Source organism: Culex pipiens, unplaced genomic scaffold (assembly GCF_016801865.2).
Source record: "Culex pipiens pallens isolate TS unplaced genomic scaffold, TS_CPP_V2 Cpp_Un0157, whole genome shotgun sequence".
In the NCBI taxonomy this organism is placed as follows: domain Eukaryota; kingdom Metazoa; phylum Arthropoda; class Insecta; order Diptera; family Culicidae; genus Culex; species Culex pipiens.
The window spans coordinates 1-24,417 of record NW_026292974.1 but is presented as its reverse complement, the minus strand read 5'-3'; the positions used below and the strand labels follow the sequence as shown (position 1 = coordinate 24,417).

At 38.7% G+C, this 24,417-nt stretch overlaps 4 protein-coding genes across 4 annotated transcripts; 2 read left to right on the top strand and 2 right to left on the bottom strand.

Annotated features, from left to right (window-relative positions):
* Positions 1-5,069: 5,069 nt before the first annotated feature.
* Positions 5,070-7,123, bottom strand: LOC120426417 (serine protease 53-like). The gene is made up of 6 exons (XM_052711582.1): positions 6,951-7,123; positions 6,798-6,892; positions 6,632-6,741; positions 5,974-6,572; positions 5,365-5,915; positions 5,070-5,312 (listed from the first exon to the last, which is right to left on the bottom strand). The coding sequence occupies exons 1-6, from the start codon at positions 7,069-7,071 to the stop codon at positions 5,115-5,117; spliced, it is 1,674 nt and encodes a 557-aa protein (XP_052567542.1). The 5' UTR covers positions 7,072-7,123; the 3' UTR covers positions 5,070-5,114.
* Positions 7,124-7,700: 577 nt separating this feature from the next.
* On the top strand, positions 7,701-9,392 carry LOC120426402 (serine protease snake-like). The gene is made up of 7 exons (XM_052711581.1): positions 7,701-7,718; positions 8,110-8,195; positions 8,287-8,344; positions 8,398-8,507; positions 8,571-8,985; positions 9,039-9,222; positions 9,278-9,392. Exons 1-7 carry the CDS (start codon positions 7,701-7,703, stop codon positions 9,364-9,366), a joined length of 960 nt encoding a protein of 319 aa, XP_052567541.1. The 3' UTR covers positions 9,367-9,392.
* LOC120426410 (serine protease 53-like) lies at positions 9,374-11,534 on the bottom strand. Its single transcript, XM_039591168.2, is given in 7 exon segments — positions 9,374-9,680; positions 9,732-10,306; positions 10,364-10,547; positions 10,603-11,017; positions 11,074-11,183; positions 11,246-11,340; positions 11,396-11,534. Coding segments are annotated over 7 exon segments (1,689 nt in total). The 5' UTR covers positions 11,517-11,534; the 3' UTR covers positions 9,374-9,491.
* Positions 11,535-13,531: 1,997 nt separating this feature from the next.
* On the top strand, positions 13,532-15,397 carry LOC120426411 (transmembrane protease serine 9-like). The gene is made up of 4 exons (XM_039591169.2): positions 13,532-13,650; positions 13,707-13,834; positions 13,890-14,411; positions 14,467-15,397. Exons 1-4 carry the CDS (start codon positions 13,542-13,544, stop codon positions 15,382-15,384), a joined length of 1,677 nt encoding a protein of 558 aa, XP_039447103.2. The 5' UTR covers positions 13,532-13,541; the 3' UTR covers positions 15,385-15,397.
* Positions 15,398-24,417: the final 9,020 nt, after the last annotated feature.

Below are 24,417 nucleotides of genomic sequence, written 5' to 3'. Positions count from 1 at the left end.
CTAACCTGTTCCATAGGTCCACATTCGGACCAAATACTCCAACTCAACACATTCTTAACCTCCACAATAACTAGGGAACCGCAGAGGACGGCGACAGAGGGCAACCGAATGGAAATAATTTCGGTACAAATTGTTATTTGTGTTTAATTTTTTGTACCCACGTTCGGGCGTTTTGTTTTGTTGTGCTCGCTGGAAAATGTTGTTGAAACCCATACCGTACACACATCATCGCCGTAGAAGCCACTCGACCGGTGAGGACCGGAGTTCTTTGCTACAATTTTGGTCCGCAATGGGCTGACAGCTATGACGAGATATGCGCTTTTGGCTGAACTCAACGCGTTTGGACGTAACGAACACGATCAACGAGGGGAGAAAGTCGGGAATGCAGTGGATGACAAGACAGCTCACACAAAAACGAGGGGACACAGAGGAAAAGAAAGAAAATAACTAATTATTATAATATTAGGGTGCATTACCGGACCGGTTGAGCATAGTTAAGGGATAAGTATCGCAGACGGCGCGACTGCGCAGCAGCAGTGGTTTTCTTCGGGGATAGGTGATCGACTCATAACAACTTTGAAACTTTTACGTGCGTGCGTTTTGTGTCCCTATGGATGATGATGGTCCCTAATGATGAACAACCGGGAAGTGAGCTGAAGTGGCCACAATCGGGCGCGCGCATCGTTTATCGTCATTAGAGGTCAGAACTGGTATTTTGGAAGTACGCTTTGAAATATTGTGGTTTTGATACTTTTACGACTCGGCGGTTGTAGCTTCTTTTGTTGTTGGGCAGAAATTGAGGGTAAATTTGAGAAAATTAAGCTCTATGATGACTTGGCTGGTGGTAATTTTTCTGGTCTAATGGAAGATATGGAATCAAGAAGAAAATGAAGTATGCAACCTAAATCTCTAATAGATGCCTCCACAAACTCAAATCAAAATCATACCTTCTGCTACAGCTCACAACGCTGACCACGTCACAATAAGTAGCTTTAACAAAAAAGCAAATACAGATCCTGCGTTACTGCGACTGTTACTGCGGGTTAAATTAACATGGTGTTATGACTTTTTGAAACATTGTACCAGTTGTAATTTTTTGTCACTCCTTTGAAACTATGAACACAATTCAAATACGTTATTTACGAATGACATCTTCAAAAATCATTCATGGGCAATTTTATATCAAACACAACATTGACAATATGCTGCTGCTCTACAATTTCGCATTTTTTTCGAGATGTTCATGCAACCAAGCCATTTTGCATTATAAGGCTCAATACAATTTTTCGATCTTGTCAAAACAAATTAGCATGTGAAAATTTGAAAATCTGTGTCTTGAGAACGAATTTTCTGATCGATGTGGTCACTATCTTAACAATCGAAAAACTGCAAATATTTCGCTCAAATCAAACTTTCGTTGACTATATCTTGAATACGAGGCTCTTCATCAACAAATCTGTAATCTGTTGATTGCAAATTCAATTTTACATAAAAAACAGGGAAAAAATGTATTTATTTTTTTTCAAAAATCAGAATTTCTTTCCATACTTCTCTATGGTTCAAAGTTGCGAGTTTTTATCCTTTAAAACATGAGCAATTCTCTGAGATTTCGGTCATTCGATTTTTATTTTATTTTTTATCCGGCTGAAATTTGATGCTCAAAGAAGCCATTTTGCATCAATAGTTTGTCCATATAATTTTCCATACAAATTTGGCAGCTGTCCATACAAAAATGATATATGAAAATTCAAAAATCTGTATCTTTTGAAGGAATTTTTTGATCGATTTGGTGTCTTAGGCAAAGTTTTAGGTATGGATAATGACTACACTGAAAAAACGTTACTTAATCCACCTTTAGGTGGTTGGTGCCTTCCTCACATTCATAAAGTCAATACATTCAGTAAAAATAGCAACATTCCCCATTAACATGTTTGACAAATCAACTTTATTACTCATTTCTGTTGATAGGGTTCGCAGTCCTTTCATATTTCTGGCTATCGGCAAGGACTGATAAAAAACCTATCCAACGATAGTTCGCATGGAAGATTCAGACAATATCTGGATTTGTTTTTGAAAAGGTCCAATAAACCAAATTTCCAGTTTTTGCTTTTTGGGTGTTGTTGAAACCGCTTTGAGTCAGGGGTATTAAAAAACACCCAAAATGCAAAAACTAAAAATTTGGTTTATTGGTCCTTTTCAAAAAAACTCCAGATTTGTCTATCACAATATTTGAAATCAGGCCTCCAAACAGTGTATAAATAACACTTAAGTGCTTATAACTTTTGATAGGGTTGTCAGATCCTCGATATTCTAGGCTCATTTGGAAGGTTTTTCGATTATCTAACCAATGACAGGTCGCATGATGGACCCGGACATCATTTTCATCGAATTATCTGAGATCCGGCCTCCAAAAAGTGTATAAATAACACTTAAGTGCTAATAACTTTTGATAGGGTTGTCAGATCCACAATGTTTTAGGCTCATTTGGAAGGTCTTTCGATTATCTAACTAACGACAGGTTGCATGGTGGACCCGGACATCATTTTCATTGAAAAATCTGAGATCCGGCCTCCAAAAAGTGTATAAATAACACTTAAGTGCTAATAACTTTTGATAGGGCTGTCAGATCCTAGATGTTTTAGGCTCATTTGAAAGGTCTTTTTAATACCTTTCTGAAAATGTATAACATGATAGGTTTTCTTGCAAAAACCACCCTTTTTACAATCTTCCGAACATACGCCAAAATCGTTTTTTTAGCATAACTTTTGAAGTACTTAACTAAACTTGCTGATTTTAAATAGAGACCTATGGGACCCCAAGACGGATCGAATGAGACTAAAACGGTCAAAATCCGTTCATCCAGTCCGGAGATAATCGAGTGACATTTTTTTGTCCACCCACCTACACACATCCACACAGACATTTGCTCAGAACATGATTCTGAGTCGATATGTATACGTGAAGGTGGGTCTACGAGGTCAAATTAATAAGTTCATTTTTCGAGTGATTTTATAGCCTTTCCTCAGTAAGGTGAGGAAGGCAAAAATTATATACGGTAAAAAAATATTTGGTGATTTTTAATTTAACGTTTTGTCACTAAAACTTGATTTGCAAAAAAAAATATTATGTTTATTTTTTTAATTTTGTGATATGTTTTAGGCGACATCAAATGCCAACTTTTCCGAAGTTTCCAGAATGTGCAAACAATCTTTGACCAAGTTATGAATTTTTGAATTAATACCCATTTTTTTTTCTTCAAAAGATCGAAAAATTGGTCGCCAAAATTGTTCAACTTCATTATTCGATGCAAATAAAATTTGCAATCAAAAAGTACTAAAGTGAAATTTTTAAAAGTGCACCGTTTTCATTTTAGGTAACTTTTTTGAAAATAGTCGCAGTTATTCATTTTTTAAAATAAGTTCCCATGTTTGCCCTCCTTTGATAAAAATATTTTTGAGAAACAGAAAAAATACTCTATATTTTCTGTTTTGGACTATGTTGATACGACCCTTATTTTCTGAGATACTGCCATGCAAAGATTTAAAAACAGGAAAATTGAAATTTTCAACAGACATTCTAAATTACGCCCTTTTGAAATGTAAGTCTTCAATTTTAAAAAATATTGAAATATTATTTTCGATAAGATCGGAAAATTTCACAAATGTTTAATTTTTTGACAAGATACTTCAAGCCATCACTAAAATGTCCAATTTTCAAGGGCAACTCTGCTGATACGACCATCCCACCCCAAACTCGAAAAAGACCACCATCCTTGCTGCCGCGGAAAGTGTCCGAACATGCACTTTCTTCCAGCATTCTTGTGTCGAAGCGCGAGCTGAAAACTGGCTGAAACGCTTCGCTGGAGGAAATAATTGCCAGGCGCGAGCATTACAAACGACCAGAGCGTTCTGAACCGTTTTGATCTGACATTGCATAGCACTAGGGGGGAAACCAAGAGCAAAAGAATTTTTAGTTCAGAAGGGGGCGATAAATATATATTTAGCAGTTCATGCCATTTTTTTCTGAGGCGCAGGCAGGGAAGTAAAGACGAATTGCACCGTGTTCGGGCTAACCGTTTTTATTCGGGAAGAAGGGAGAAAGGGCCCCAAGACTTGATGGAAATGATTTGTTTTGTCAGAAGAAACGGGATATGCTCGTCTGGAGAGTTGGAGGAGGAAAGTGTTTTGCGTTTGAAGGTGCCCTTTTTTTTTACTCTCGATCTAATCAGATGCATCATGCCCAGACAGACAGTGGGGTGAAATTGGATACGATTAAGGGATCTTTTTTTTTGTTGAACACTTTTCGCATAATCTTTGGATTGAATCTCTAAGTATGATTATGTGCACGTGTTGAGGTTGTACATTTTATGATAAATTGTAGATTGAAGAGAGCAATTAAATTTATTGCATATTTGTTGTACATACATCAATATTGATATAGAGGAAAAAAACTGTTTAGTATAACAGGGATGTCTTAATGTTGGTGATATTTTTGGAGAAAAAAAAGATAAAAAATGTTGGTCTTTGTACACGAATCCGGGGTCCATTTTTCGATATATCGCGACGGAGGGCTGTACGACCCCTTATACTTTTGAACATTCGAAAAAGAAGTATTTTTAATAAATTGCAGTCTAAAATGATGATTTGAAAAATTGGTGTCAAAGGGACTTTTATGTAAAATTGTACGTAAGATTTGATTACGTACTCGAAATCAGAAAAAAACGCATTTTTCATCGATAAAAGTATAAAGTAACACTGATTATATTTCAACCAAGAATTGGTTGCATTGCTAATTTATGCAAAACAATTGAATAAATATCTTAATATCATTCCATTAGGATAGTACAGCGAATGTCTCAAAGAGACCAATTGCGCTATGTCAGCGAAATAGTCTGCGATCGGTTCTGTTTTGATCATTCATTAAACTGCTTAAAATCAATGCCAGCTTAGAACAAAAGGTGCTCAATGTGACTTCTTGAACTCGGAAGATTTACAAAAAAACAAATGGGTTTCTTCTGAAACACACAAAATTATTTTAAAAAACGTAACTAGTTAAAACTTATTCAATCACAAATAATAAACAAATATTTTATTTTATTCCAAAGCCATTTATATTCAAGGATTAAATATAAATCGATCACCATCAATTCCGAGCACAATTTCTTCAATCCATGCCACGTGGGGAGCCACTCTCGTTCCAACCAAAACCTTGTCACACCCCTTATTGAGTGAGGATACTACACCGTGCAGAAACACCAAATCCATATCAAAGTTGTGCTGAACAATCCTTGAAACAGACCCACCGTAATCCACCTAGAAATTTAAAATGTTGTGACTTGATTTTTGAAAAATATGAGTATTCTACCTTGCAAATGGTTGGAATGAATTTCAATGGGTTGTTTCCACAAAAGAGGTTCCTCTCTTGTAAGAATTGCTGTGAACATTTCCCATCATGTTTAACAACTGTGCTAAGAATATATCCTTTAGAAATAGTTTCAAAATTGCTGTGTACCGAAAAACTCAAATCTTCGAAGGTATCGTTCTCATTCTCATTCCTCCATAAACAAGCTGGTAGCAGATAACTGTCACTTCTTAAATATTTCGTCAGTTCCAGTAGCGCTAAATCATTCTCCGGCTTGTCCAAAGTATACATGGGATGGATGTGCACTTTTACAATGGGAATGATCTCTTTAGTACTCTCCGATATGATGAATTTGGGAAATCCTTGACTTGAGCTCACGCAATACGCTGAAGTTAATGCGAATTTGTAATCAACTAGTGTTGCTCCACAACGGTAGAAGTGTGAGTCGGTAGCATTCCAAAGCAATCCAACTCGATTGATTGGGTAATATGGTGGACTTACGATGCTGCTTCTGACACGCTTTCTGCTTGAGCACTCCGATGATCTTGCACAAGCTTGAAAAATTTATAAAATTTAGATAAACTCAGATCAATTAAAGAAAAAAACACTTACTTGAATAGTCAAACGACCGCCCAGTCTCGTGCTCAATCCACTCCTTATAGGAAGCAACTCTTGTATAGACTCCAGTAGATCCATTAGTACAAGGAGTCCCAAACGACACCACTCCGACAATCAACGGAATCACCAGCTTGTTAACATCCACCCGCTCGACCTGCAGTGGACCACCGGAATCGCCCTCACAGGCGTCCTGATGGTCACTTGCCGCACAAAGCTGCTCCTCAACGAGTCCATCCCGGAGTGAACGCAAATTCTTAGGCAATCGCTTCAAACACTCATCCTTGCTTATCTCAGATAGTTTAGCTTTCAGAAGGGTCGGACTAAGATCTTCACCGTAGCCGGTTGTTCCGAATCCAATGGCTTCCATCGGTTCCAACGGGGCGTGCTTCTCCAACCACAAACAGGCAGAACAAACGGCCTCGTTGAAGTGGACCTCCCGTTCAAGCTCGACCAGGGCAATATCAAAGTACTTTCTACTGAATCGATGCTGTGGGTGCTTCTTGAATGATTTGATTTTGATTTGTTGACCAAACTGTGATAATTCGGCCAAGCTTATGTCGATGTCACCAAGCCGGACTGTGTCTGGAGGAATTCTAAAAGGATAATAAAACATTTAAGTAATTTTCTCAATTCAAATTTTGTTGTTTCATACCCCTCGCCATTAGCAGAACAGTGCGCTGCTGTCAGTATGTAATTAGCGCTTATCAACGAACCTCCACATAAATACCTGATGCCTTCGGAAGTGGTCCAGCCGATTGCAGCCTTAAATTTTGATGTTTTGAAATACTGGTGTCTTTTTCAAATCAAGAGCAACAAACCATGTGTGGGAATTCGCCTCTTCTAGCTCGAACACCGCCATGGATACTCGGTAGGTTGTACTTGTTTGGATCCGTGTAGAATCGGCTTGGGCAATCTTGTTAAAAACAATGTATTAAGTAATTGACATAATCAAGCCTGATTGCAATTTTTACCTGCTAAATTGTTTCGCAGATAATAATGCGCTGGAGGATTGTCAGTGAAATACTCCAGCTTTCCAAACACAATATTAGCACAAGAATAAATAAGTAGGAGAAAATATATTCCACTTTTCATTTTCAAGTCGATAACTTCAAAACTGCACGGACTGTACTGATTACGAGTTCGTTTTAAACTAATAAAGCTATATTTTTGTGGAAGTATGTAGCTAAGGTATAGTGTTCCCAGATAAAGTAAAATTTTGCCAAAAACAGTTTAAATTATCAAAACCCATAGAATTATCATGAATTCGATCAAAATTCAAAGTTCAAAACTATATTGCTTCACGCTCGACCAAAACTGTTTAGAAACATAAAAATAACATGCGTATGATCCGTAAAAATCTGTAAAAATCAACTCTATTTTTTATTTTTATTTCATAACCAAATGGTTTACAGACGATTCCATATTTGAGAATCATGTTCCATACACAGAAAAAAATAATGTAAATTTGGATGCTGTAATTTTGGAAGGTTGAATATTACCTCTTTTATGATGTAATTTTACATCAATTTAGACTGAAAAAGTGACATTACATCAGAAAAGTGGTAAAATTACACATTTCCAGAGGTAAAATTACACCTTTTTTCTGACATAAAAAAATGTACCCCTTCCCAGATGTAATATTACCATGATTTTTTTTTCTGTGTAGCTCATCACAAATTTTTAAATGACCAGCAACTGTGCAAATTATTCTCACAGAAGAGATGAGCTCTCAGAGAGCAGCTAGTCGCAAAAACCGGTATTTTCATCTCCAACGCTGTCCACATTATCAATTCGCTCTTTTCAGTTTTGACACCTAACTTTGAACTTAGCACTTCTACACTGAAAAAAATAAAAGTACCAAATTCCTAAATTCTAGGAATTTTGGCTCCTTTCCTTATTAAGTAATCCAAAAAACCCGATTACTAAATAAGGAAAAGAGGCAAAATTCCTTGAATAAAGGAATTTGGTACTACTTTTTTATTTCAGTGTACTCAGAAAAGAGTTATCTACAACTCCTGGCGACCTCCGCCAGTCAAAACAAGTTCTACAAACAACATAATTCGGAACGCTCATTCTCTCCAGTCAGCTCGGCAAGTCGCGTAAATTCGCTCAGCAGTTCTCTGCTAGTAGTCACTCGACAATGCGGTTCCACGTAATCTTGCTTGTGGCGACCGTCGCTCTGGGGAATCCAGCAGTAGGAGAGCAGCAAAGTTTAGGTACGTTAGAGTGATACAAGATGAGTCTACATTTACAACGCATCTAATAAGACTGTCCAAATCGTTTTATATCATTCTTGAAAACTTACAGTACAGATTCTTCTACCATTCGGGTGAAGCGATCGGTTCAGCACGAATTCCAACATGTGGTGAGTAAAACAATCATAGAATTATTCAAAGTTCATCAATCGATCGCTTCAAGGTTGCCATCGGATGGAACACTTCCAAGGGAAACGAGTACGGCTGCGGCGGATCGTTGATAACACCAAAGTTCGTGCTGACCGTAGCTCACTGTGCCGCGGATGGAGATGCGTAAGTTACTCTGCCGAGAATCGCCTTGAGCTACTCCCCACTGAACTCGTTACTTCGTTGTAGAAAAGTACCAACTATCGTCAAACTTGGCTTGAAAGAGCAAGGAAGGACGGATGATTCTTCGTTGAGTCAAGTACTCAACATCGAATCGTTTCGATCGCATCCCCAGTTTCGCTTCAGCAAAAAGTACTACGATATCGCGTTAATTGAGCTTGAGAGGGAGGTCGAGTTCAACGATGCGATCTGCACGGCTTGTCTGTGGTTGGAGGACAACACTCCGGAAGAGGCTATGAGTGCAATTGGCTTTGTATCACCTGGATTTAGTCCCAACTTTGATCCAATCTTGCGGAACGTCACTCTGAAGGAAATCAGTGGGAAGGAGTGTGGAGAAATCCTGCCCCTGTCGGGTCGGACACTGCCGGATGGACTGGTTAAGGAACAGTTTTGCGCTGGAAGTGACGATCAAGACACGTGTGAGGTAAGGAAAAATGTTAGAAAGTGTTACATTTGAAGTAATGTTGACGATTGCAGGGTGATTCTGGAAGTCCACTTCAGGTGAAACGTGCTGGGATCAACGGTGATATGATCCCATTGATCGTAGGACTTGTATCGTTTGGAACACCTTGTATCGAGGGATCAGTTGGAGTGTACACCAGAGTGTCTCCTTATAAGGATTGGATCGAAAAGGTTACTGGCCAATCGTTTGATTACGGAGGTAAAGAGTTAACAAATCATGTTTGTAATAACGCTAAAGGTCATTCAACTTTCAGCATGTGCAAGAAGATACATACAAGATACATCGCTACATAGATTGGATCGAAAGTATAACCCATTAGAGAATCTAAATAAATCAACTTAATGCCTTTATTCAAAGCTTAACCACGAAAGAAATCCCAACAAAAAACATGTCGAATTTTATATTTTGAGAAACACACTCTTTGCAAGAATTTGAATGAACTTGTTTTACAACAAGTTTTACAAAATTTACGAAACGAATATCAGCTGATCGTTGTTGTGATTCAAAATGGTATCCTCGATCCACCGCAGATGAGGTGCGACTCTGGTTCCAATCAGTTCGTTTTCGCAACTCTCACTTAGTGTCGAAACGACCCCGTAAACGTAAGGAGTCCACTGGAAGTTGGCATTGTTCGAAACTGGACCTCCGTAGTCAATCTGAAAGTGAGATCTTTAGAATTTTGTTAAAATGAAAACTTTAGTTTGTACCTTGCACACCGTCGGAATGAGCTTAATATTGTTCTCTCCACAGAGAAGATTCTTGCTTCTTAATGTTGTATTCGCACACTTTCCATTTTCTTTAATTTTCGTTCCAATGACAAACCGAATATAGTCGTCTTCATGAAAGTGTTCCAGAGATTCAAATTTACTACTATACGTGGAATAGTGAATCTGTCCGTATTTATCCTTAACTTCGTCTTCTCGCCACAAACAAGCTGGCAGCATGTCTTGCCGAGGGTTCAAATATTTCGTCAATTTGAGCAGTGCCAAATCGTTTTCCGGTTTGTCCGGCGTGTACATGGGATGGATGTGAACACTTTCGATCGGAACGATCTGCTTGGAATCACCCACTACGATCAGCTTTGGAAAACCTTGCTTGAAACGTGCACAGTGTGCTGACGTGAGGACAAACTTATAGTCCACTAAGGTACCGCCACATTGGAACTCATTCAAGACGGTATGGTTCCAAAGCAGTCCAACTCGATGAAACGGTGCAGAAGGTGGGCTATCGATGTTACTCCGGACACGTTTTCGTGTGTGACATCCCGATGTTCTGGCGCATGCTGAAGAAGAAAAGTGAGTTAAATTCGACGTTTCAATTGTGTTGAGTTGCAAAATACTTGAATAACTAAAAGATCGTCCAGTTTCCTTCTCAATCCAATCTCTGTAAGCAGCAACCCGCGTGTACACTCCAGTTGATCCTTCCGTACATGGAGTTCCAAAGGACACCACTCCAGATATTAAAGGAACCATGACATTGTTCACGTCAAGCCGTTCAATCTGCAGCGGACCTCCTGAATCTCCCTGAAATTCAGATCTGTTTTGCATGATTTTTTGAAGGTTTCCAAACAAACCTTACTTCACAAGTATCTTAATGGTCGCTTGCCGCACAGAACTGCGATTGCACCAATCCTTCAGGAAGAGCACGACTGTTTTTGGGCAATCTCCTCAGACAATCGTCCTTATCTAGTTCCGAAAGGTTCACCTTCTGCAACGTCGGACTAAGTTCTTCCCCAAATCCGGTTACACCAAATCCAACGGCATTCATCTGCTCCGTTGGAGCGTTCTCCTCCAGCCATAAACACGCCGGGCATATTGCCTCGTTGAACACGACCTCCTCTTCCAGCTCGATCAACGCAATGTCGTAATACTTTCTGCTGAAGCGATACTGTGGATGCCTTTTGAGAGCCTTGATTCGCAGCTGCTGACTGAACTCCACATCTTCTGTTGAATTAAGATTGGTGTCACCAAGCCGGACGGTTACTGGAGGTTTCCTGGAACAATTGCGATATTTACTGTATAACCTCGAGCAATCCCACGTGTAGCTTACCCTTCTCCATCGGCAACGCAATGGGCAGCAGTCAGAATGAATTTTGACGTAATCAGCGACCCTCCGCACAAATATTTGATGCTACCAGAGTTGTTCCAACCAATAGCGGCCTGCAAAAAGTGCAGGATGACTTCATGATTTGTCTTATCAACACTAGTTTTAAGCAGCTTACCATGTGCTGGAATTCGCCCCGAACTGCTCGCACTCCACCAAACGCGTAATGTACGTTGAACTTGTCCATGTCCCAATAAAACCGAATTGGGCAATCTACGAAACCAACAAAAAAGTCAATAATGCATTTTTTATAACTACGAATCACAACCTTCTAAGGATTTTCGCTTAAAATAATCTTCCGGAGGATCATCCGTAAAGTACTCAAATTGTCCCTCAACTAAACTGTTAAAAACAGTAATTATAACCCACACAATTAACCGAATCTTCATTATGACCACAGTATTGCTACCAAGCTTCCCTGCACCGTGCGGTACACGCGGTTCAACTGTACCTCGGGTTTGCTTTGCGCCTGCTTTGTTCGGTTTACACCCGTACCCGACTCACACGAACCGAGGGTATTTTGGTTCATCGTACCAGCGCACCACGACACTCTCGGTTTGCCGCGTCGGTTTTGTGTCTGGCACTCACCCTTGGCATGAACCCGGTATATGAGCCAAGGTGCTTCACTCGTCACGAGCCGAGGGACGTGCCGTGGTACGCGCTGGCGGTACAAAACGGGTTCAATACCACGACACGTACCACGGCACGCTAGGTTCATGCCATGGGTGAGTGCCAGACACAAAACCGATGGGGCGAGCCGAGAGTGTCGTGGTGCGCTGGTACGATGTACCAAGATACCAATACAAAAATGGGTTCAGGCACGTACCGAAGCTAGAAAACCAAACCCGCGGTGTGCGTTGGCACTGGCGCATGGGAAGCTTGATTGCTACGAAAAGTTTAACTCAATTGTGAACAGCTTGACGATCTGTCGGCAAATGATTGCCTCGCCAATCCCAACCGGTCTTTGTTGACGGCTCGAGGTTGTTTCGATTGGACTTCGCCAACGTATCGTGGACACCTGATAGCTTCCAAGCTTAAAGTGCTGGGTTCAAATATGTTGAGTAAAAATATTGAAGTCAAAATAATTAAACATTCTTGCAATTAAGATAATTCGTACGATTTTATATAATCCTGATTAACCCTAATGATTGTCATGCAAGAAACCGGTTTTCTATAGATCAGCCGTTAATCAGCATGTCGACGCTGTCGTGCTATCTTGTCGCACCCGCCATTTCGACGTTCCGAGAAAAAATCCGTTTTAATGTTTGACCTTGAATAAACAAAAACAAGAGCACGCAATGTAAACAACAACAAACACGTTTTGTTTGGCTGACCATTCTGTGCGCTGTCCCGAAGTTTGGTTGAAGTTGATTGCTGGAGTCCCGAGTTATAATTACAAATGTTTACGGTAGTCTAACTAGTACGTGCGTCAAACGCGTTCTGACCTGAAATCTCTTTAGCCAGTTGTCGCACTTACATCAAACTTCAGGGAATATCTCAGGATTGAAATCGAATTTTGGGGATCTGTGAAGGTCAAAAGGTGAGGCATAGTAAGGCGTTCTTAACTCAATTTGGCCCAAAATGCACGTACAACAAGTTAGCACGACGGTGACGACGTGACATCCAAACCTGTGACCTTATGATTCATTTACGAATGAACTTTTGGCAGAAGCAACCTTTTGCGTTGATGAGAAAGTTGCATAAAAACTTTTTAGAATTATTTAAGTTTAAATTCATGCCCATCTTTATAAAAGTATATTAAAATGTGTGGGGTTCCCATTTTTTAAAACGGGGATTCCCTACTGAATTGTCAGTCCTCAACTTACCATAGCAGATTTAACACCACATACACTGTAATAAACACATCTGGATTTTTTTTTGAAAAGGTCATATAAACCAAATTTTATTTTTTTGCTTATTGGGTGTTTTTGAATACCCCTGACTCAAAGCGGTTCTAAAAACACCCAAAAAGCAAAAAATGAAAATTTGGTTTATAGGACTTTTTCAAAAAAAAAACTCCAGACATAATGTTTTATTTGAAATTTGCATGTAAAATTATACCAGTAAATTGATAATATTTTACTGCCTAACAGTGCGTTTCGAAGAACATTATAAGAGCGTCAATTTACAAAATTGTTGCGAACAATGGATGGAGCCAAAACCTAATTCTTGAAGTCACAGTAGAGTACAATTTATTCAATGTAATAGATTTAGTCACCTTAGAATTCTAGCAAACTCAACTAAACGAGAACTCCTTAGCCCGTTTTGCCTGTGTAACCAGTTTTGACGTAGTGCGAAACTCTCTTCCCAGCAAAGGTAATCGATCATCATATTCTAATCATGCCCGTGGACTTGTTGCGGGACTTCACCTTAAAATCGTTTGCTGAACACAGCCTTTAGTTGAACGCCTCACTATGAACAGAAAGGAGGTATTCGTCTGGTTGGTTTCTATCAGCTCGGTTTTGTGTAGTAATTTTGGTCGAACACCAGCTGAGGGATATTATCAAAGAAAACATATTTCAGGTTGGTAACATATTTCGAGTTTTGAAGAAGTTGTTAATCTCTCCTTACAAAACTAGACTGTGTTCAACGATTCTACCGAGCTGAATGGGAAAACGAGAATCGTGATGTTCCTGATTTTTCAATGAAAAATGTGCCGGCTGTTAGCGGAGGATTTCGAGCATTCAATGGCGAGTACCCTCATATGGTATGTAATCAAAATGTTAAGAACGAAACTGGTTTTGACAACTTCATCTTCGTAGGCTGCCATCGGCTGGACAGTAGGTGAAAAGGTTCAGTTCATGTGCGGTGGTACTTTGATACATCCCAAGTATGTCCTGACTGCAGCTCACTGTGCGGTTTCCGTTGGAGGATCCTTACCGTCCGCGGTTCGGTTGGGGGACACGGATTTGAACAGTGCTCATGATGATCATTTGGCACAGCAAATCAATATAAGAAAAATTATAAGACACCCGCTGCATCGGTTTGCCAGAAGCTACCATGACATTGCGTTGATAGCACTCGAAACGGAAGCACCGCTGAGTGCCGCAGTGTTCCCAGCTTGCCTTTGGCGAGAAGATTTTGTTCCCAATGAACCTCTGAGAATAACTGGTTTTGGCGAGTTGGAAGAAGCTGGTGGACACAGTCCAACTCTACAGCAGGGTCAAGTTCAGTTGATGGATGAGGTGGTGTGTCGGACCAAAATACGGGCTAACCGTAAAATCCCAGATGGTTTGCTGGATAGTCAGTTTTGTGCATCACATGAGACGATGGATACCTGTCAGGTGCGTAAGATTAATTTTATAAACCTGCCGGATTATTCTCAAACTGTCTTTTTAGGGAGATTCAGGTGGACCGATTGAATTGCGCCGAGTTGATTTATACGACCAGGAACATCCCGTTGTAGTAGGTGTTACATCTTTTGGAACTCCGTGTACTAACGGTTCAACTGGAGTTTATACTAAAATCTCATCCTACATTGACTGGATCGAAGATGAAACCAAGGAAAACTTTTCCTACCTGAATTGTATTAACAAACCTGGTGATCGAAATGTAGCCAATAATCTATTAGACCCAGTTTACATCCCAGCGTACAGCTTTTTACTGCAAAATAGTTCCTTGGCCAGTGAATACAGTTGCGCGGGCACTTTAATTGATGATCGATACGTACTAACATCAGCATACTGTGTTACGCAGCCGAATGAATCTCCGAAATATGTTTATTTCGACGCTAATAATGAAGCGGTTCAGGTTGATGAAGTTATCGTTCACCCCAGATATGAACCTGGCAATCCAACAAACGATATAGCACTGCTTAAACTCAGCATGTACCTTAAGCCCAATTCAACACTAAAACCAATTTGTTTAGAAGACACAGATACTAGCCAATACCCAACATACTCGTTCGTTTTTCGTAGTAAATTGCAAAGCAATATAGGAAATTTAAGGTACAGCTACCATACGAAAGGAGTCAGACGTTCGTTCGAAAGTTGTGATGATAACGTTGAGGAAAGTCAAATTTGTGCAAATAACTCGCTGACAATTTTACCTGGAATCTGCCAGATCGACACAGGAGGGCCCATTTTGAGTGAACGTATTCCACAGACTGCGATTCCTTACTTGGAAGGGATATCTGGAATTCAAAAAGAAGGATGTGGTGGTAAATTGCTCGGAACTAACATTGAACCACACATAAAGTGGATCGAAAGCGTTATTCTGAAAATGCAACTAGAAGATGTGCTCATTTTTACAAACTAGTTTCAATTCTTTCATGAATAAAATATAATTATGCAAAAGAAACTGCTTGATTGTTTCATTGTTACTTTTTTAAGTTCATGAAAATTTTTAAAATTTGAAGGTTTTCAAATGCAAAAAAAGTAGTTTTAAAACATTCAAATTTCTCGCTAGGTGCAACGTCCCAAACTGTAATTGCACTATCCTTTCACAAATGGATTTGCAAAGATATACTCGCTAGAACAGTGACACAGTCACAGGTCTATCAATATTTGAATATTTACAAATCGTTAACGAACCATGAGTGAAACCTGAGCCTCGTCGTCGTAAAACCAAGCTCGCACACTAATAGTATCATAAATTATTGAAACTAGAGTGTGAAAACAAAACATGACACCTCGAGGTAGGGGATGGTACAGAATACTGTTGCCGAGCTGAAAAAAGTTAGCTCTAGAGAAAGACATCACCGAGGCGAGTAATTTTGCTTCGCCATGCCCAGCTCTATCCACCCATATTCCACGTGGTGGGTTAAGGGGGGAATAGAACCATACGAAACAGAATCATGCATTTTTCATACATTTCCCTCCCGTTTCCGCCTCCTCTTGCATAATTTTCCGCCGTTGAGCAACAAGTTTTTCCTCGGTGCTTTTGTTGTGTTGATTTTTTTTTGTCGTTCTTTTCCTTCTCCTCGCTCATTCAACATCATCACACGTGGGCTAGGATTGCAGGGCAGGTGTGCAACCCGGGTCCCATTTCCGTTTTGTCACGCGTCACGTGTCGTAACTTGGGCCAACCTCCGGACCGGTGGTGTGAGTTATTGCAGCCCGGGCGATCTTCTTCAAGTTATGGCCGGAGGCAATGGACTTCTTGGCCTAGCAATATATGTACGGTGCGGGATGAGGGGGACGTTTATCTATTCATAACTCGACGACCTGAGTTCACCCGGCAGTTCCACAAACAGAACTAGCTTCTTCTCACTTCGGCGTTGTCGTGTGCTATCTTGTTGCACGTGCATTTTGGGTAGAATTTAGTTGAGAACGCCGTTTTGTGCAGCTCGCAATGCCTCACCCTTTGACCTTCATAGATCCTCAAAATTTGATTGCAGTCCTGAGATATTCAATAAAAACCGAAATAACTCCGTGCACTGTTGTCAATCTTGTAGTGCTATCTTGACACACAATGAAAATTGCTGTAAATGCGAAAACTGACCAAAGTGATTTAAGCTCAGAACGCGTCTGACACACGTGCATGCCCGACTACTGTTAACACTTTTGATTATTACTCGGGATTCCGACAATCAAATTCAACCAAACTTCGGGACATTGCACAGCATGGTCAGCAACAAACAAAACTTGTTTGTTATTGTTTACATTGCGTGCTCTAATTTTTGTATTCGGAACGTCAAAAATCGACTTGCGATAAGGTAGCACGACAACGTCGACTTAAGGTTCTCAAGCAAAACGATATTTTTAAATTATTTTATGCCAGTTGCATTAAATTATTTAATGCCAGTTGCATTAAAAAAAGCTTAAGAGCCAGATTTTCGCTAGGGGGCACGCTGCTCGCATCGATGAGCTCCGATTTTGATGAAACTTTCAGCGTTTGTTGGTCTACACAAAAGATGAACTCATGCCAAATATGAGCCCTCTACGATGCGGGGAAGTGAGGTAAAATATCAATTCAAAATTTTGCAAAAATGTTTAAAAAAAATAGGCCGAATTTTTAAAATGCTCATAACTCAAGTTTGGCAATACGTAAACCTGCTCGCTTGGTTTTATTTGAAAGGTTTTTACATACACTACAACTTCGACTCTGAGTGACATCTGTCGGATGCTTACTTCCAGAGAAATTTACAAATTACAAAAAAGTCGTGATTTTTTTCAAAATTGTCGTATCTTTCTCAAAAACGTAGATACCACCATACCCTAAGTGGCGAAATTGAGGCATGGCTTGTACTCCAAGTCTACAATAAAAACTTTTTGGTACCTCCGATTGTGGTAAAAAAATCAATAATTCTTTGAAAATCAATTTTTATTAATAAAATTTTACAATTCCATCAAACCCAAAACAATGTTTCGATACACAGAAAAAAATAATGTAAATTTGGAAGCTTTAATTTTGGAAGGTTGAATATTACCTCTTTTATGATGTAATTTTACCTCAATTTAGACTGAAAAAGTGACATTACACCAGAAAAGTGGTAAAATTACATATTTCAAGAGGTAAAATTACACATTTTTTCCGACATAAAAGATGTACCCCTTCCCAGATGTAATATTACCATGATTTTTTTTTTCTGTGTATGAAATTGTTCTTGTTGAGTCTCAATTTTATCGCCGAATATGTTTTATACGCTGGAGATGTTAAATATGACATAATTTGACATATATTTCAGCCAAACTAATTCCAATAACAGCGTTCGAAAAGAGATTATTGAGACATTTTTAAAAAGAATTTGTTGAGTCGCGGGGGGATGCCGAACTGGGCACCGGTTCCGTGAGCGGAGTGGTGGAATAAAAACACATATTTTCCACTCGGCTCACGGAACCGGTGCCCAGTTCGGCATCCCCCCGCGACTCAACACTACAGAAAAATTCGGTGTTTTATCACAGCTGACCTGTCCAGCTGCGCCCGTGCTCCCGCTTACTCAATTTTATTTGTTCCTTTTCTGACTTCTTAGCGACAGCACGGGCACCACAAAAACAAAACAAACACTGACACTGCGCTACTCAGGGGGTTGCTTCGGCGCCGTACGAGGGACGCGCTCCGTCGCAACAGAATGATTGCAAATCAACTGAATGCGTGTACAATACATTTTATAACCATTTTTTCACTGAAATTTATAAATTCTGACTTGTAATTTCACTTTTAATATTTCTTTTATTTTTTTTGCCTCCCCTCGACCATAGTAAAAGTAAAATTGTTTGAATATCACGTCCAAAACGTTACAATTGATTGAAAGATAAAATTACGCCATTACATAAACTGTTCAGAATTCATGTCACCATTTTCAAAATAAAAAAAAACTCTAAAATTTCAATGAAAACACAAGAACATTTAACTAAATACCTTATTTCAAATACCTACAACAATAAAATCAACAAAACTGATTGACAACTTTCATTTTCTGTTTTCTATTATTTTTTAAATACCAAAAATTTCAAAAAAAAAATAACAGAAAGTCTTAAAAAAAATTCAAGTGATAGATGAACTTTTTAGAATTATAAATTAAAATAACGAAATGTATTTTTTAAATAACCAATTTTATACATTTAGCCCGTAAGCTCATTTGAGCTTCAAAGTTGTCCCGGCATCTAAAAATTTTGAGCACCCCACACAGAAAAAAATCAATTCTCGAAACCGTGAATAAAGTTCACGATTGTGAGAACCACGAAGGAATATATTCACGTTTATAGTGCAAATGCACCATACTCATGAATATATTCCTTCGTGGATCTCACATTCGTGAACTTTATTCACGATTACGGGAATTGATTTTTTTTGTGCAGTCCTAAAAATTGTTTTTTGAATGAAAACTGATGTTTTGCGCAAAGTCTTGTATCAAAATATGCCATATTTAACATCTCCAGCGTATAAAACATATTCGGTGTTAAAATTGAGACTCAACAAGAACAATTTCATATAGAAACATTGTTTTGGGTTTGGTGGAATTGTAAAATTTTATTAATAAAAATTGATTTTCAAAGAATTATTGATTTTTTTACCACAATCGGAGGTACCAAAAAGTTTTTATTGTAGACTTGGAGTACAAGCCATGCCTCAATTTCGCCACATAGGGTATGGTGGTATCTACGTTTTTGAGAAAGATACGACAATTTTGAAAAAATCACGACTTTTTTGTAATTTGTAAATATCTCTGGAAGTAAGTATCCGACAGATGTCACTCAGAGTCGAAGTTGTAGTGTATGTAAAAACCTTTCAAATGAAACCAAGCGAGCAGGTTTACGTATTGCCAAACTTGAGTTATGAGCATTTTAAAAATTCGGCCTATTTTTTTAAAACATTTTTGCAAAATTTTGAATTGATATTTTACCTCACTTCCCCGCATCGTAGAGGGCTCATATTTGGCATGAGTTCATCTTTTGTGTAGACCAACAAACGCTGAAAGTTTCATCAAAATCGGAGCTCATCGATACGACCTCTAGAACAAAGCCGTGCCCCCTAGCGAAAATATGGCTCTTAAATTTAAAATCGTGAAATTAAATTATCTATTTAATCATAAAATTAGGTTTAATTCTCATTTTTAACAGAACATGGATTTCAAAATTATCATCCAATGAGAATCACTGCAACAGCTCAGCCTTACAAATGATGCGATTTTCAGTGCACAGCTGTAAATTGTTTCCTGAACGTAACTGCTGGAGACCCCCTCCCTGTGGACACCATGACTTCCACACTTGCATTCAACTTTCTTCAATCCAGGTTGCATCGTTCAGGAATTCCGGTCATTTCTTTGGCCACGCCAGATCCCACCCACCGTGTTGCTCCGTGCTACAAGCTGTTTTTTTCATATTTTTATTACGAATAAGTAAACATTCCAGCCCGACTACTGCCAACCTTTCTCCATTTCCAACGGATTTTTGGTGCGCATTCGTGAGATTTGTATCATCATAAATATTTTAAGCTAGTCGCATCGGATTTCGTTCCATTTTTTAAGAAAGAAAAAATAAAACAAAAAATACTCGGCTATACTTCCGGCAAATGAAAACTCTTCTCCTTCGACAGCTGAACAACTCGGAAAAGTCTTCTTACTCAATTTCCCCCGGCCTTTTTTCCCAGAGTATTGTTTACCGGATGATGTTTACCTACCGCAGCATCGGCAGGAAAAACGCTGTCCAACCGGATGGCCGGTATTGTTTCAGATTGTGCTCGCCGCTGAAAAGAGTCAACAGAAACGCTTGCTTTTGCGTCAAGATTGAATGAATACCTGTTTCTACAGTTTTCCCGAGAGGTGGCCAGATGTGGAAGTGGGAAATTTGTTTTGGACGATGATTTCAAGCAGAACAAACTAGATCAATTTCGTGGAAATTAAGGAGCAGGGGCAAGCTATACAAATTATCCTAATTCGGTAGATAACTTTATGTTTTAAAATTATGTAAAATAATCAAACATAGTAAAATTATTTATTTCTTTCTTTGTGTAGCTTTATGTTTGATTGAACTATGAACTCAAACAAGTTAAACAAAATATCTCGAATCTACATTATGTTTCTTTCAATTTTGAAATCCAAGCCAAAATATGATCGTTTGTAACAAACCTAACGTCAGCAAGTACTCCATAAATCAATAACCCATAAACCGTAGACGCACATAAATTTCGCCCAAGGTGGATTGCCGGGTAAACCACACCGTTGTTATGATTTTACAATTCTCCGGGAGCGGGTGACGAGCGCTTGTATTACGAAGAACGGAACAAGCTCATAAATTTCAAAACCCCTCGACGAGCCCAGTTTGGAAATGTGATTCAGTTTACGCACAAGGCAGCAGGTTGGGAATTAATATGTCCGGTTATCAAAAATGTATTACAAGTGCATAAATCAAAGTCACATGTCACAGTTGTTGGTGTTTTTCGTTCTGATTCATACTCTTAGTTTACGGTTGCATCTTCCAGTACGCAATGTACCAATGGTGGGATCTCGCAACGGCAGCTGATGGTTCCTCGAGATGTAGTGACACTTTCCAAAGTGTCACCAATGTTGAGCGTAAGATTTCCATATTGGCATTTATGGTTATTGCTCAAATCGTTACATGCTGTTTGGGAGATTTTGTCATATAGAGATGCTACAAAAATACAAATGATTTAGAAGTTTGCACGAAACCAACATCAAAATCACCTACGCAGTCTCCAATCTACCGGGCAGCATCGATCGTTCTTGTAAACTGGAGCAGCTCCTTGTAGCAATCGATCACTATCGGTGAACTCAAATGTACACTTTTGCTCAAAACAATTCTCCACCACACCTCCCTCCGAATTCACCATACAAATGCAAGCCTTGCAGGGATCTCCCTCAACGTCATACCGCTGGCCTTCGTAGTAAGTCTTGTTGCCAACTTGGCAAGTTTTCAACTTGTCCCGATCGTCTCCGCACACAAACCTCGAGGAACAACACTGGTCACTTTTAAACTGACGGATGCAATTTTTAGGACGAGGAAAGAACAGTTCCGGGCACTCGATGTATGCAATTGAGAACGTTGCCACTTCGTCGAATCTTGAAAACTCGTCATTGATTACACTGTGTAAAAGGTTTGTGAACTGTTTCGGGCTCCTAGCAATTTTTGAGAAACGCGTAAACTTTAAGCCTTCTTCAAGGACACCATTCAAGAAAGCTTAAAGTTTAAATTTTGCTCAAAACTATTGCCGATTTTTTATCTATTTTTTTTCATTCAAGCTCACCCACTACACCGCAGCGCAACGCAACTTCCGGTAGTTTCCTCGGTAGGAATTTGCTCTCCAATAGCGTACACTTTTCCGTACAGGTAACACTTATCCGGTTGACGATCGGTTAAGCTTGGACAGTCAAAGTACGCTGGACAACCATGTGCAGTGCAATTTTCTCTGGAAATGCACCCCATCGTTGTGTAGTGCTTTATTGGATGGTTGCATCCTAATGTAACTGACACTTAAATTGAAAAAAAAACAAAATTTAGAAATGCAATGACTAATCCTCCACTACAGCCATCTTACCTAAAACACTCAGGAGCACAAATACGTACGTACTCTTCATTCTAACGTTTCTGAATGACTCAAATGTCGGTCAAGACTAATAAGTAAAAGACTATGTTTGATTCGTTTACACGGAGCTATTATCTGGTTCACCATAAGAAGCTGGATGGTTCTTTAACACGTATGCTATGATAATTAAGGCTGTAAGAAGTAACTTCTTGTTGGATGGCAGTTTTTAATTTACATGTCAGTGTTTGTATGATTTTCTTTGTTACACAATCTTTTCATTCTTGAACCTCGCATTTTTTTTCGATATTTTAAATTTTGTGAAAAGCTATCATTTGGCACAAGGCTTTAAACAATTTTGTAGGCTGATTTTTCGATCGATTTAGTGTCTTTGACAAATTTGTAGGTTATGATTAAACATGCTCAGGAAAAATTGGCGTATGGATACAAAATCCCGATATTTTTAATTAAATTTTCATCAGTTAAACTTGAATTCTCATAGTACTTTTTTTTTCAAATTTCAAATATTTTATGTGTTTTTGGGGACTAAAAGGGCATTTTTTGCGCTCGAAAGATGTTGCAAAATCTGGTACCAGAGATATAAATGGGTAATTCTCTACCAACTCACACGAAATCGGGAAAAGTTGCCCCGACCCCTCTTCGATTTGCGTGAAACTTTGTCTTAAGGGGTAACTTTTGTCCCTGATCACGAATCCGAGGTCCGTTTTTTGATATCTCGTGACGGAGGGGCGGTACGACCCCTTCCATTTTTGAACATGCGAAAAAAGAGGTGTTTTTCAACAATTTGCAGCCTGAAACGGTAATGAGATAGAAATTTGGTGTCAAAGGGACTTTTATGTAAAATTAGACGCCCGATTTGATGGCGTACTCAGAATTCCGAATAAACGTATTTTTCATCGAAAAAAACACTAAAAAAGTTTTAAAAATTCTCCCATTTTCCGTTACTCGACTGTAAAAATTTTTGGAACATGTCATTTTATGGGAAATTTAATGTACTTTTCGAATCTACATTGTCCCAGAAGGGTCATTTTTTCATTTAGAACAAAATTTTTCATTTTAAAATTTCGTGTTTTTTCTAACTTTGCAGGGTTATTTTTTAGAGTGTAACAATGTTCTACAAAGTTGTAGAGCAGACAATTACAAACATTTTGATATATAGACATAAGGGGTTTGCTTATAAACATCACGAGTTATCGCGATTTTACGAAAAAAAGTTTTGAAAAAGTTACTTTTTGCGTTTCTCTTTGTTTCGTCGTCCGTGTCTGTCGCGGGTGACCATGAATGGCCATGATCGATGACGACCAACTTTTTCAAAACTTTTTTTTCGTAAAATCGCGATAACTCGTGATGTTTATGAGCAAACCCCTTATGTCTATATATCAAAATTTTTGTAATTATCTGCTCTACAACTTTGTAGAACATTGTTACACTCTAAAAAATAACCCTGCAAAGTTAGAAAAAACACGAAATTTTAAAATGAAAAATTTTGTTCTAAATGAAAAAATGACCCTTCTGGGACAATGTAGATTCGAAAAGTACATTAAATTTCCCATAAAATGACATGTTCCAAAAATTTTTACAGTCGAGTAACGGAAAATGGGAGAATTTTTAAAACTTTTTTAGTGTTTTTTTCGATGAAAAATACGTTTATTTGGAATTCTGAGTACGCCATCAAATCGGGCGTCTAATTTTACACAAAAGTCCCTTTGACACCAAATTTCTATCTCATCACCGTTTCAGGCTGCAAATTATTGAAAAACACCTCTTTTTCACATGTTCAAAAATGGAAGGGGTCGTACCGCCCCTCCGTCACGAGATATCAAAAAACGGACCTCGGATTCGTGATCAGGGACAAAAGTTACCCCTTAGGACAAAGTTTCACGCAAATCGAAGAGGGGTCGGGGCAACTGCTGTGTGAGTTGGTAGAGAATTACCCAAATAAAAAAAGGATTTTTTTGGGATAAATCTAAAAAAATGTATCAATTTGACTTAATCCATTTTAGATAAAATTTGTACCGTTTTCAAAATAAAGGCATTTTAATGTGAAAATTTTCAAAGAGTATTTTATGACGAAAAAGTGAAACATATTTTTAAATAGCTAAGAAAATTTCCTACAATCAAGCACGGGAGTTCTGTAACCAGCCATATGCCATTTCTCGGCAACCATAAGTTGGATCAGCAATGTACAGAATAAAAGCAAATTGTAAATTATTTTATCAGCTTTTCGAATCTGTATTTTCAAAGAAAAAAAACACAACTTTAATAGATAATTAAACAAAAAATTTACCAGAATACTTTTCGATTGAGAATTATTTTTTTTAATAGGTCCTTTTCAACCAACTCACA